The following is an 11,947-nucleotide window of genomic DNA, read 5'->3' on the forward strand; positions in this document are numbered from 1 at the left end:
CCTGAGTTCAAACCCCAGGACTGGCACTAAAAAAAGGTTGGGACTGTGACTTAGTGGTAGAGTGCTTGCCTAGCATGCATGAAGCCCTGAGTTCAATTCCTCAGAAGCACATACACAGAAAAAGCTGGAAGTGGTACAGTGGCTCCACAGGTAGAGTGCTAGACTTATGCAAAAGAAGCTCAGGGACAGTGCCCAGGCCCTGAGTTCAAGCCCCAGGACTGGCCAAAAAAAAAAAAAAAGCTAAGTGATACGTGGGACATGCCCAGGGCGCATGGTGACCTTGTGTTTCTCCGGTCGCGGGCTCTCGGTGGACGATCAGCCTCTGCGCTCCCCTCCCCCTGGCTGCCAGCCAGGTCTGGGTGCTGGGTGTCCTGACAACAAATGACCCATTTCCTCCAGTTGAAGACGCAGCTGTGCCTCACGTGGCATCTGCTGAGATCACCTGAGCGCGCTGATAGCTGGGGAGAAGGCCAAGGTGGGTGAAGTTCAACATTCACCTAAAAATGGAGCTCAAGCTGGGCATGTGATAGACGCCTAAATCCTGACAACTAGAGGGGACTAACATGGGCAAAGTTAGATTCTGTACCAGGTAACCCAAAGAAGAAAGGGGTTGGGCCAGGTGCTGGTGGTTCATGCCTATCAGAGCCAGCTAGAGCAGCAAAGTCCATCCAATTTTTAACCAGCAAAAGGCTAGATGTGGAGGTATTGATCAAGTGGCAGAGTATCAGCCTTGAGTGAAAAGGCTAAGCAAGAGTGCAAGGCCCTGAGTTCAAGTCCCCATGCCAACACATGCACACACACACACACACAAAGTTCACAAGAAATGTTAAGAAATAAGCAAAAAAAAGAACGGCATGAAGTTTAATAAAAATAACAAGCTGTAACAAATCATCAGGTATATCTGGAACTCAAGGGAGACCGCTTATCTGCGTTTGTGCAGGCCTTGTGTCTCTGTTCCCTTGCAAGGGAGTCCCCAACCCACAGCTATTGTGACGGAGCCTGGGCCACCGCAGGCTTGATTGGTGCAGTTACCAGGTAAGGGTGGGATTTTCAGCACGTGAACTGTGGACAGAGCTCAGCTAGCCTACCTCCCCCAGGACCTGCGCCAGCATCTGTGGAAAGTTAAGAGAGATGAAGATTTCCTTGTGAATCTCAGCCTGGTCCCCGGACTCCAGCCCCTGCTCCTCCCCGTGGTTCTGTGAATCGATCTCCCTGACGGTACCTAGATGTGGGGCCACCGGGTACTGGGAGAAACAAGGCCTGGTGTGGATGGGTTGCAGCCCCATCATGCGTCCTGTCTGGGACAGCACAGAGGCTCATGGGATCCTTTGAGATGGTGCATGGGCCCCACGACCTCTCTCCTTCCTTCCCCCTCCCCCACAGGCATGGCCAGCATCTCAGTGCAGGGGGCCACTCGTGGGGGATGCCAAGTAAGAAAGCTCTGGTCCCAGACTAACTGAGGCAGTTGCTGAGCTGTTAGTGGATACACAAAAGCAACGTGATAGACAGGAACTACATGTCTGCAGTTCTGAATAGTTGATTTTTTTTTTCATTAAGGAAATCCCACAAAGAATTCTTCCAGATGGATATCGGGCTCACTCCGGAAATCCTAGCTACTCGGGTGTGTGAGATCTGAGGATCATGATTCCATGCCAACCTAAGCAGGAAAGCCTATGAGACTTGTCTCCCATCAACCAGCAAAAGGCTAAAAATGGAAGTGTGGCTTGAGTGGTAGAGCACCAGCCTTGAATGAAAAGGCCGAGCAGTAGCACAAAGGCCCTGAGTTCAAGCCCCAGTACTGACACCCCAAAAAAGATTCCCGCCATTTCCCCTCCCACCCCAAACCTCTTCCACTAATGTTTCTCTCCATTCATCACCATTATGGCACACAGCTTTTATGAGGAAGAATCTTATGAGAATTGTCACCCGGCCCCCAATCACAAGCCTCACTCCAGTGAGGGGCTTCTTGCTCAAATGGACGCCACAGCCCCTTGCTTCCTTGAAAATCTCACATGCATGCACACATCTGCATATGCTTTTCTGAAGCTGATTGTCTATCAGAATTCACAACCTCGGTCTCATCGCTTTGGGGCTCTGAGTGCCTCCTATCGCTGCAATTCTCTTCCCTTCTTTTGGAGAGGAGGGTAGGCCTATGGATTGAACTCAGGGATTGGGCGCTGTCCCTTTGCTTTTTATGCTCAAGACGGACACTTTGCCACTTGAGCCACAGCTCCACTTCCGGCTTTTTGTTGGTTAATCGAAGATAAGAGCCTTCGGGCTTTCCTACCCAGGCCGGCTTTGAACTGCAATCCTCCTATTTCAGGATTACAGGTGTGAGCCACTGGCACCTGGCTCTCTTCTGTTATTTTGAAGGCTATGGGTCCCACCTGGCTCAGGTGGAGTCAGGTGCCCCGGGAAGGCGTTCAGCCGCCCGGACTCACCAGCTTCACATAGGTCGCCGGGCGTACTTCCGACGGTGCATCTCATCCACCCGCTCCAGGTACCACGTGCCTGGGAAGAGGCTGCTGACGTCACCAGGGGGTGAGAAGTTCACTGTGGAATGAGGAAGAGAGGGACAGCAGTCACGCAGGGCCACACGGGCTTGGGGAAGAGAACAACAGGAAGTCTGCTATGGCTGTCAGGGCCTGCAAGATCACCACAAGACATCAGATGCACAAGAACCCGAAACAAAGCCATCCTGGCTCTGGTACTTTGTGTCACCAGAATTGTATTTGTGTGTGTGTGTGTGTGTGTGGTTTGTTGCTGCTGCTGCTACTACTGGGGCTTGAACACAAGGCTTGATGATCTTGTTTGGGTTTTTTGGCCCTCTACCACTTGAGCCACAGCTCCACTTCCTGCTTTTTACTGGTTAAGCAGAAACAAGTCTCTTGGATATATCTGTCTGGCCTGGTGTAAAACCCCAATCCTCAGAGCTCAGCCTTCTAAGTAGCTAGGATTACAGGCATGCACCATGGGCACCAGCTCCGCTCAGGCCTAGATCTGGGTCATCAGCCCTAAAGTCTGGCCGATTTCTAGCGGCATTTTCTTTTTCTTAGGTTTTATTCTTTCTGTGTTGGTCCTGGAGCTTGAACTCAGATCCTCAGGCTCTCGCAAGGCTTTCTCACTCATAGCGAGAAGCCATGCCTCCAGCTCCAGCCTTTGGGGGGTTAATTGAAGACAAGAGACAAGAATGTCACAAATTTGGCTGTCTTCAGCTTCTTTTGCTTTTTTCTTTTTCTTTTTTTTTTTTTTTTTTTGGTCTTGTGGCTTGAATTCTGGGCCTGGACACTGTCCCTCAGCTCTTCAGCTGAAGGAGAGCTTAAGCCACAGTGCCACTTCTGGTTTTCTGTGTGGTTTCCTGGAGATAAGAGTCTCACAGAGTTTCCTGCCAGAACTGGCTTTGAACCATTATCCTCCGATCTCAGTCTCCTGATCAGAATCACAGATGTGAGCCACTGGAGTTAAGCAGAAACAAGCATGGAGTGGGGGCTGCTTCCCACTGCCCCTTCCCAGCTCTGCTTCTGCTCAAACACAGCTTTCCCTCCATTCATCGACAGTCACCTCTCTTCACATGAGCCCAAGGTGACATGAATCCCTGCTCCCAGCTGCCAGAGAGAATTCCTTTCCAATCCCTCCTGCCTCCTCTCCTGACCTTCTCCCCTCCTGTCCCCTCCCCTGGCCTTCTTCCCTCCCTGCCCTCTCCCCTACCCTTGTGATAGAATTGCTCCCTCTGGTTCATGATTTCTGTGAATTCCTCCGGGGACATGCGCTTCCGGGCGTCCAGGCGTTTGGGCAGATCTGCAACACTGGACATCAGCTTGTCCAGCGGGGACCCTGGGGAGCAGAGGGAGATGTCAGACTCCTTGGTGCCCTTGTCCCCCCATGCCAGTCAGCCAAGACCCCAGGAGCTCCCCCTGGTGTGGTTTGGAATACCAAGAAATGACAAGCCCATACGGATATGAGCCAAGGCCACCAGCAGACCTTCGCTGCTTTGTGTGTATGCCAGTCCTGGGACTTGAACTCAGGACCTGCGCACTGTCTCCAAGATTCAGTGCTCAAGGCAAGCACTCTACCACCTGCACCACAGCTCCACCTCTGGCTTTCGGGTGGTTCACTGGAGTTAAGAATCTCACAGACTTTCCTGCCCTGACTGGCTTTGAACCACGATCCTCATATCTCAGCCTCCTGAGTCACTGGGGTTATAGGCGTGAGAGACCCCAAGCCTGGCTGTAGACGCCTCTTTGATTTGAAAAGGTCCCTCACCTGGAGAAGCATCCTGAGACACTCGAAATGAAAACAGACTTGCTGCCAGACCAGAGCCGTAGGAGAAGGCGCCGATCCTGGAGCCCGCCAGCTCCTGGGCAGAGTGGCTGGGAGAAAAGACATGGAAACCAAACATATATTGTTACAGTCTGTATTGCAAGTCAGCACTTGGTCCCATCCAGCTCATGCGAGCAGACATACATTCTAAGCATGCTGCCCAGAGAGCGTTTGGAAGAGCCCAGGAGCAGGAAACCTTGTGAAGAGAGACAGGCAGGCCGGCCCCAATGGTGCATGCCTGTAATCCCGCACTTGGCAAGGATCAGAAGTTTAAGGTTAGGTTGAGCTACTACGTAGTGCAACTGTTTCACAGGAGGGCAGCCCAAGGGGGAAGGGGTCTAGGCCAGAACAAAAAAGGCAACACAAACAACAGAGTTTGGGGCTGCAAAGGGAGCCCCTCCCCACTTCCTAGGATGAGGGGAAGTTGCTAAGGTGTGGTCAGCTGAGGTCAGACCTCTGGACTCAGTCTCCCTCAGGGCTCTCCGCTGACTATGATGATGATGATGATGATGATATGTGTGTGTGTGTATATATACACCAGGCCTGGGGCTTGAACTCAGGGCCTGGGCGCTGTCCCTGGGCTTTTTCACTCCAGGCTAGCGCTCTACCATGTTAACCACACCTCTACTTCCGGCTTCTTGGTGGTTCGTTGGAGATAAGAGTCTCAAGGCTCGCTGTGAACCGTGATCCTCAGTTCTCCTGCAACCTGAGCAGCAGGGGTGATAGTGTGAGCCACCAGCACCTGGCTAAGGATGGCTTCTTAATCATGTCTGGCCAGTTCACCAGGAAGTAACTGTTCCCGTGTGGCACGTAGCTTGATGAGCTCCTCAAATTCAAAACCAGGGAAGAGGGCAGCCACCACCAGCTTGTCCTCAGACACTGTCTTCGAAGCTGGAGGGGGAGGAGCACTGTGCACACAGCTTGGGGATTTGTTTGGGGATTTAACTCGGGCCTTTGACTTACTGAAAAAAGAGAGTACAAAGGGCCAGGGACTAGTGTAGGGTCTCCATATTTTGCTCAGCTGGACAAAATCTGTCCTCCTACCTCTGCTAGTCCTGCATAGGTGAGCTCACAGGTATGAACCATCATGGCTTGTTCTTTGAAATATAGTCACAATCACTTTTCCCTGAATTAGGTAACTTTTTAACCAACTCGGGGCTGACATTAAACCTGGATTCTCCTAATCTCCACCCCCCAAGCAACTGGGATTAGAGGCCCAGCCATTGCACCCAGCCTAGGTTAGGTAATTTATTTTTTTCAGAGTCAAAACTAATAGACAGGCTCAGAGATGTGAGCTACTGGAGCCCAGCCTGTTTATCTGCAGGAGGCTGAGATCTGAGGATTAAGGTTCAAAGACAGCCCCAGCCAACAAATCTGAAGACTCTTATCTCCAACTAAGCAGCAAAAGCCAGGAGGAGAGGTGTGGCTCAAATGTACCAGGCTTGAGTAAAAAGCTAAGCAAGAGTGAGAGACCCTGAATACAAACCCCAAAGCCAGTACACACACACACACACACACACACACAGAGCTAATAAATACTAAATAGATTTGAGCGTAGGCTATGGGGTTTAAAGCTCCACTCTCTTAGCTGCTGTGTTCTACTAAGTATAGAGATTTTAAATAGATGTACACACTATGGGCTGGGAAGATGGCTCAGTGGTAGAGTGCTTGCCTTGCATGCCTGAGGCCCTGGGTTCGATTCCTCAATTCCACGCTCACAGAAAAAGCCAGAAGTGGCGCTGTGGCTCACGTGGGAGAGCGCTAGCCTTGAGGAAAAGAAGCTCAAGGACAGTGCCCAGGCCCTGAGTTCAAGCCCCATGACTAGCAAAAAGTTAAAATAAATACACTAGTTCTTCCATTTCCTGATCGAACCTGAGTAGATTTCGCACATCCCCTGACACTCGAGGCGGTCATTTATAATACAGGAATTGGTCTGAACGTGCTCCTTTGAAATATTCCTTCCTTCTTCCTGTCTCCCCTCTCCACCTCCCTCCCTGGACGGTGGAAGGGACGGAGCAGCCCTGGCTGGGAACTCACTGGGACAGGAGCGAAGCCAGGCACCCATACAGGGAGGAGGTGTACATGTTTCCATTGTGAGTGGAGAGGTAGAGGGACGCCTTGGTTTTCTTGTTGAACATGTCCAGGGACGCCTTCAGAAGCGCCTTATCCACTTCTTTGTTGGTATAGGTCTCTTCCAGCTTTAGCTCCCTGTGAGGCACCAGGGAGAGACGGCAGGTAAGGGAGAGAGAAGAGACGTGATGGAGAAAGGAGCAGCTCCCAGACACAGGGCTCAGCCCTTGTCATTTACAATCATACTCTGAAACATAAGAAAACCTCAAAGAACAACATGCAGCTCATAGGCTGGCCATTGAGAGATCCTACGGAAAGCATCCTTTGATAGTCTATTAGAAAATTAGAAACAGCCAGGCACCAGAGGCTCACACCTAGCTGTTCAGGAGGCTAAGACCTGAGGACCTGGTCAAAAAGATCTGAGGGTCTCAGACAATGATTGAAAAAGCTAATAGATAGCTCCTAGGCCCTGAGTTCAAGCCTCAGTCCTGGCACACACATACACACACAAAAATTAGAAATAAAACTACACTATGCATTCTGTTTAGTGTTTTTCCTTTACTCAGAATATACATACATATTATATATATATATATATATATATATATATATATATATATAGGTTCTCCAGAATGTTAAATCATTTTCTATATTATCATTATTATTATCACTATTATTGTGGGTGTGAGTGTGTGTGTGTGTGTGTGTGCCAGGACTACAGTTTGAACGCAGGAACTTGTGCCCTTGCTTGGCTTTTCCACTCAAGACTTGAGCCACACACACTTCTACTCCAGCTTTCTGTGGTGGAATTTGGAGATCATTGTCTCACAAACTTGGCTTCTCAGGCTGGGTTCAAGCCACAGTGCTCAGAACTCAGCCTTCTGGGTAGCTAAGATGACAGACGTGAGCCACCAGCGCCCAGCCTTGTGGTTTCTTTGAGTCATTGGTCTGGAGGTAGAGATAAATTCCCATGCTCCCTGACATGTCATCTCCACGGCCAGGCAGATGTAACCACCTGAACCCTCCTAAGGGCTGATGTCCTTTCTCTTTTTGTTGTTGTTGTTAGTTGTTGGTCGTGGGGCTTGAACTCTGGGCCTGGGCGCTGTCCCTGAGCTCTTCAGCTCAAGGTGAGCGCTCTACCACTTGAGCCACAGCACCACTTCTGGTTTTCTGGTGGCTCATTGGAGATAAGAGTCTCAGGGACCTTTCTGCCCGGGGTTGGCTTTGAACCTCAATCCTCAGATCTCAGCTAAGTAGCCAGGATGACAGGCATGAGCCACCAGCGCCTGGCTCCTTTTTCTTATGTTGGAGGATTACCAACCTGCTCCTCCCCACTGGAGTATAAAGTCCAGACTCAAGGAATGAAAACCCCTAAAGTCCCCTCTGTCGTCCCTCCCAGGCCTCCAGCCTCCCCACGCGGCGGGCGCACCTGAAGGCCTCCAGCCCCTTGTACAGGCTGGCCTGCGTGTCCTTGCTGGATGACAGGAAGTCACTGAACATCAGGCGGCCCAGCGACTTCTGCACCATCTTGCAGAAAGGGGTGTGAAAGATCATGTACTGAATGTCGTCCAGGGTAAAAGGTCGCTCGACGCCCGCTGGGAAGGGAAGGGGAAAGACCAGATGCTGCTGCATGCAGATGCGCTTACAGCCCACCTCACCTCGCTTTAACTGTGCCCTGGGCCCCCTGGCCTACAAAGCTGGACCCTCCTCTGTGTGTGTGTGTGTGTGTGTGAGAGAGAGAGAGAGACAGACAGACAGACAGACAGAGAGACAGAGAGAGAGAGAGACAGAAACAGAGAGACAGAGACAGAGAGAGAGACCTGGGGCTCGAACTCAGGGCCTAGTACTCTCGTTTAGCCTTTCTCACTCAAGCCTGGTGCTCTACCACTTGAGACACACCCTACATCTGGCTTTTTGCTGCTTCCCTGGAGATACGACTTTCACACACTTTTCTGTGCTAGCTTTGGACTATGATACTCAGATCTCAGCCTCCTGAGCCACTGAGTACACATCCTCGCCATAGAAGAAACAGAAAGTCTTGGCTTTGCCAAAACCCCCTTTCTGCGCTCCAAGCCCATACCTTGTTTCCACTGACTCTGGATTTTTTTGCGGTAGGACGCATAGCATCTGTCCAGGGCCCGCAGGTAGCACTGGATGGACAGCTTCCCGTCTACCAGCGGGTACTCCGAGTTCAAATTCGGCTTGTAGAAGTCATATGCGTTCTCCATGTGGGTTCCCCTCAGCCCTGGAAAGGAAGCAAAGGGTACAGGCCTGCAGCGGACGGGGAGGAGGTCCTCAGGGACAGCCTCCCCCGTTTTTCTCCTTCCTTTCCTGCTTCCCTGCCTCTCATTCTGCCACAGGCAGACAGATTGTGCAAATCCTCCTTCTGCACACCGTCATGGATCTAGCAAACCAGGAAGCAGAAGCAGGAATTCTGAGGCCCCCTGCGGATGCGGTTCTCTCCCCCTCCAGCCTTCCCTGTGCATCTCCATCCTCTCCTCCCCGTCACACTTTTGCACACTCGGGACACAGTCCTTGCCCAGGTGGGATTAGCTGGAATTGTGCAGCCCCTGGGGAAGAGATTACCACCTACCTCTCTCCAGGGCAAGAGGCGCCTGGGGCCCGATCAGCATGGCCACCGCCCCTGCCCCACCCGTGGGCCGCGCATTGCCGCTGGGGTAGACCGCGATGTCTCCGCACACCACCAGTGCGTAGCGCCCTGAGAACACAACATAAGGTGTCCAGTCCCTGGGGCAGACAGCCACCAGCCCCGATCGGGACCAACCATCACACACCACAGCTGCTCAGGGAGAATCTGCTCACAGTTCCCTTCCTCCTCTACTTTCAACTCTTTCCTTGGTGTTTCTAAGATGTAGCCCAGGCTAGCCTGAGACCCAAGCTCAGCTGAGATCCTGCCTCAGCCTCCTAACTGCTGGGGTTGTAAGTGTGCACCTCCACAATTCTGAACAAAGAAGTAATTCTGGTTCCTAGTTCAATAAACAAAAGAAAAAAGACAAGAAAAAAAAAAGTCAGGTGCTGGTGATTACTGTCTCTAATTGTAGCTACTCTGGGAACTGAGATTGGGATTCAAAGCCAGCCCAGGCAGGAAAGTCCCTGAGACTCTTATCTCCAATCTCCAATTACACACACACACACACACACATATACACACACACCAGAAGTAGAGATATGGATCACACACACACACACACACATACACACACACACACACACCAGAAGTAGAGATATGGATCACACACACATACACCAGAAGTAGAGATATGGATCACACACACACACACCAGAAGTAGAGATATGGATCACACACACACACACACACACACACCAGAAGTAGCGATATGGATCAAGCGGTGGAGCCCCCAGCCTTGAGTGAACAAGCTAGACACTCTAGGTCATGCCTAGAATCCTAGCTACTCCCAAGGCTGAGATCTGAGAATTATGGTTTGAAACCAGTTTGGGCAGGAAAGTCTGTGAGACTCTTATCGCTAGTAAGCTACCTCCCAAAAGTGGAATTCTGGCTCAAGTGGTAGAGCATGAACCTTGAGCAAAAATAAGCTCAGAGACATCTCACAGGACCAGGAAAAAAAAATAATAATAAAGACTAAGGGAGAACACAAGGCCCTGAGCTCCAGCCCCAATACAATGACATAAAATATCATCTGGATGCTAGCTAATCACACACAACCCTTTTTAAAATGTTCAATAAGATAGTTATTGTCTATAATGACAAATGAGGACATTGTCTACCAGAGAGATTAACTTCTCTAAGGTCATTATACCTGGTGAATATGAACTTTGAAATTCAAGTCTAGTTCTGACTGGATCCTAAACTACCAGCCTTGAATTGCTGGTGCTACTTTCATTGTGAGAAGAGACTGTGTCAGGTAACCACATTTACTGGAAACGGTTCATAGTAGCTAACTATGATGTGCTATTATTCAATAAATAATTGAGGCTCTGACTCATATTTGCTCCACTTTGTGTGTGTGTGTGTGTGTGTGTGTGTGGTGTGCATGCATATGCCGATCCTGGGGGTTGAACTCAGGGCCCATTCCCTGTCCTTTAGCTTTTTTTCTCTTAAGGCTCTACCACCTGAACCACAGCTCTACTTCTAGCATTTTTAATTTTTGTATTTGGAGAAAAAGGGTTTCACAGACTTTCCTGGCCAAACCTTGAGCCACAATCCTCAGATCTCAGCCTCCTGAGTAGCTAGGGTTACAGGCGTGAGCCACCCACCCCGGCTTGCTATCTGAGACTGCAGTTTCTTATGTGCAATCAGATGTGAGGCTGCCATCCTCCTGGGAGCCGGGGACAACGGGGAACATTCTGTGCAAATCTCCACCGCTCTGAACAGAAGCCGTGGGGAGACATGATTCTTTCCCTACTGGGTTACATCCATCTGGGAAAGCAAGAAGAAAACCTGAGGGCTGGGAAGGTGGCTCAGTGGTAGAGTGCTTGTCTAGCATGCATGAAGCCCTGGGTTCGATTCCTCAGTGCCACATACACAGAAAAAGCCAGAAGTGGGGCCATGGCTCCAGTGGTAGAGTGCTACCTTTGAGCAAAAGAAACTCAGGGACAGTGCCCAGGCCCTGAGTTCAAGACCCAGGACTGGCAAAACAGAAAGAAAACCTGCTAGGACTCAGCCCCAGCCCCGGCCCCGCCCCTGTCCTGCCCGGCAGTGCGCACCATCCCAGTAGCTGGACTCCATCCAGTTGGCAGCGTTGAAGAGGGAGGCGGTGCCCCCGTAGCAGGCGTTGGTGGTGTCGATGCCCTCGATGTCAGTGTTGCCCGAGTCCTGGAAGAGCTCCATGAGCACCGTCTTGACGGCCTTGGACTTGTCGATGATGGTCTCGGTGCCCACCTCCAGGCGGCCCACGGCGTCCCAGGGCAGCTGCGTGCGCTCCATCAGCCGCTGCACCACCGTCAGGCACAGCGAGTTGATGTCTTCCTGCACCGAACAGAAGCCCATGCGGGTCTGGCCCAGCCCCACTGTGTACTTCCCGGCTTCTACTTTGTTGAACTTCTCCAGGTCCGTCTGGTCCACATACTGGGCCGGGAAGTAGACCTCCATGGCCAGAATGCCCACATCTTTTGGCCACGCATCTGTTTTGGCTACAGGGGCAGCAGCCACGGTGGAGAACCTACAGAGACAGGGAAAAAAATCACCCAGACGAGTGGAATTGGAACCCTTTCGCACAACCACTTAAAGATCATAAAGCCGGGCACCAGGGGCTCACACCTGTAATCCCAGCTACTCAGGAGGCTGAGACCTGAGGATCAAGGTTCAAAGCCAGCCTCGGCAGGAAAGTCCATGAGGCTCTTATCTCCAATCAACCACTAGAAAATGGGAAGTGGTGCTGTGGCTCAAGTGGTAGAGCGCTAGCCTTGAGCTGAAGAGCTGAGGGACAGTGCCCAGGCCCAGAGTTCAAGCCCCACGACTGACCAAAAAAATTATTTAAAAATAAAGAACAATCGGGGGTTCTGGGAAGGTGGCTCAGTGGTAGAGCGCTTGCCTTGCATGCATGAGACCCTGGGT

At 51.1% G+C, this 11,947-nt stretch overlaps 1 protein-coding gene across 1 annotated transcript in view; it reads right to left on the reverse strand.

Moving 5' to 3' along the window:
* Positions 1-843: 843 nt before the first annotated feature.
* Hmgcs2 (3-hydroxy-3-methylglutaryl-CoA synthase 2 (mitochondrial)) overlaps positions 844-11,947 on the reverse strand; it is a 15,204-nt gene continuing 4,100 nt past the window's right edge. Inside the window, exons 2-10 of the mRNA XM_013018371.1 lie at positions 11,098-11,552; positions 8,984-9,109; positions 8,471-8,635; positions 7,820-7,985; positions 6,358-6,528; positions 4,264-4,370; positions 3,709-3,834; positions 2,442-2,553; positions 844-1,112 (exon numbers count right to left, since the gene is read on the reverse strand). Of these exons, the coding sequence (XP_012873825.1) occupies positions 2,447-2,553; positions 3,709-3,834; positions 4,264-4,370; positions 6,358-6,528; positions 7,820-7,985; positions 8,471-8,635; positions 8,984-9,109; positions 11,098-11,552 (1,423 nt within the window). The 3' untranslated portion in view covers positions 844-1,112; positions 2,442-2,446. The remainder of the gene's footprint in view (positions 1,113-2,441; positions 2,554-3,708; positions 3,835-4,263; positions 4,371-6,357; positions 6,529-7,819; positions 7,986-8,470; positions 8,636-8,983; positions 9,110-11,097; positions 11,553-11,947) is intronic.

This window comes from Dipodomys ordii, unplaced genomic scaffold (genome assembly GCF_000151885.1).
Source record: "Dipodomys ordii isolate 6190 unplaced genomic scaffold, Dord_2.0 Scaffold39, whole genome shotgun sequence".
Taxonomy (NCBI): Eukaryota; Metazoa; Chordata; class Mammalia; order Rodentia; family Heteromyidae; genus Dipodomys; species Dipodomys ordii.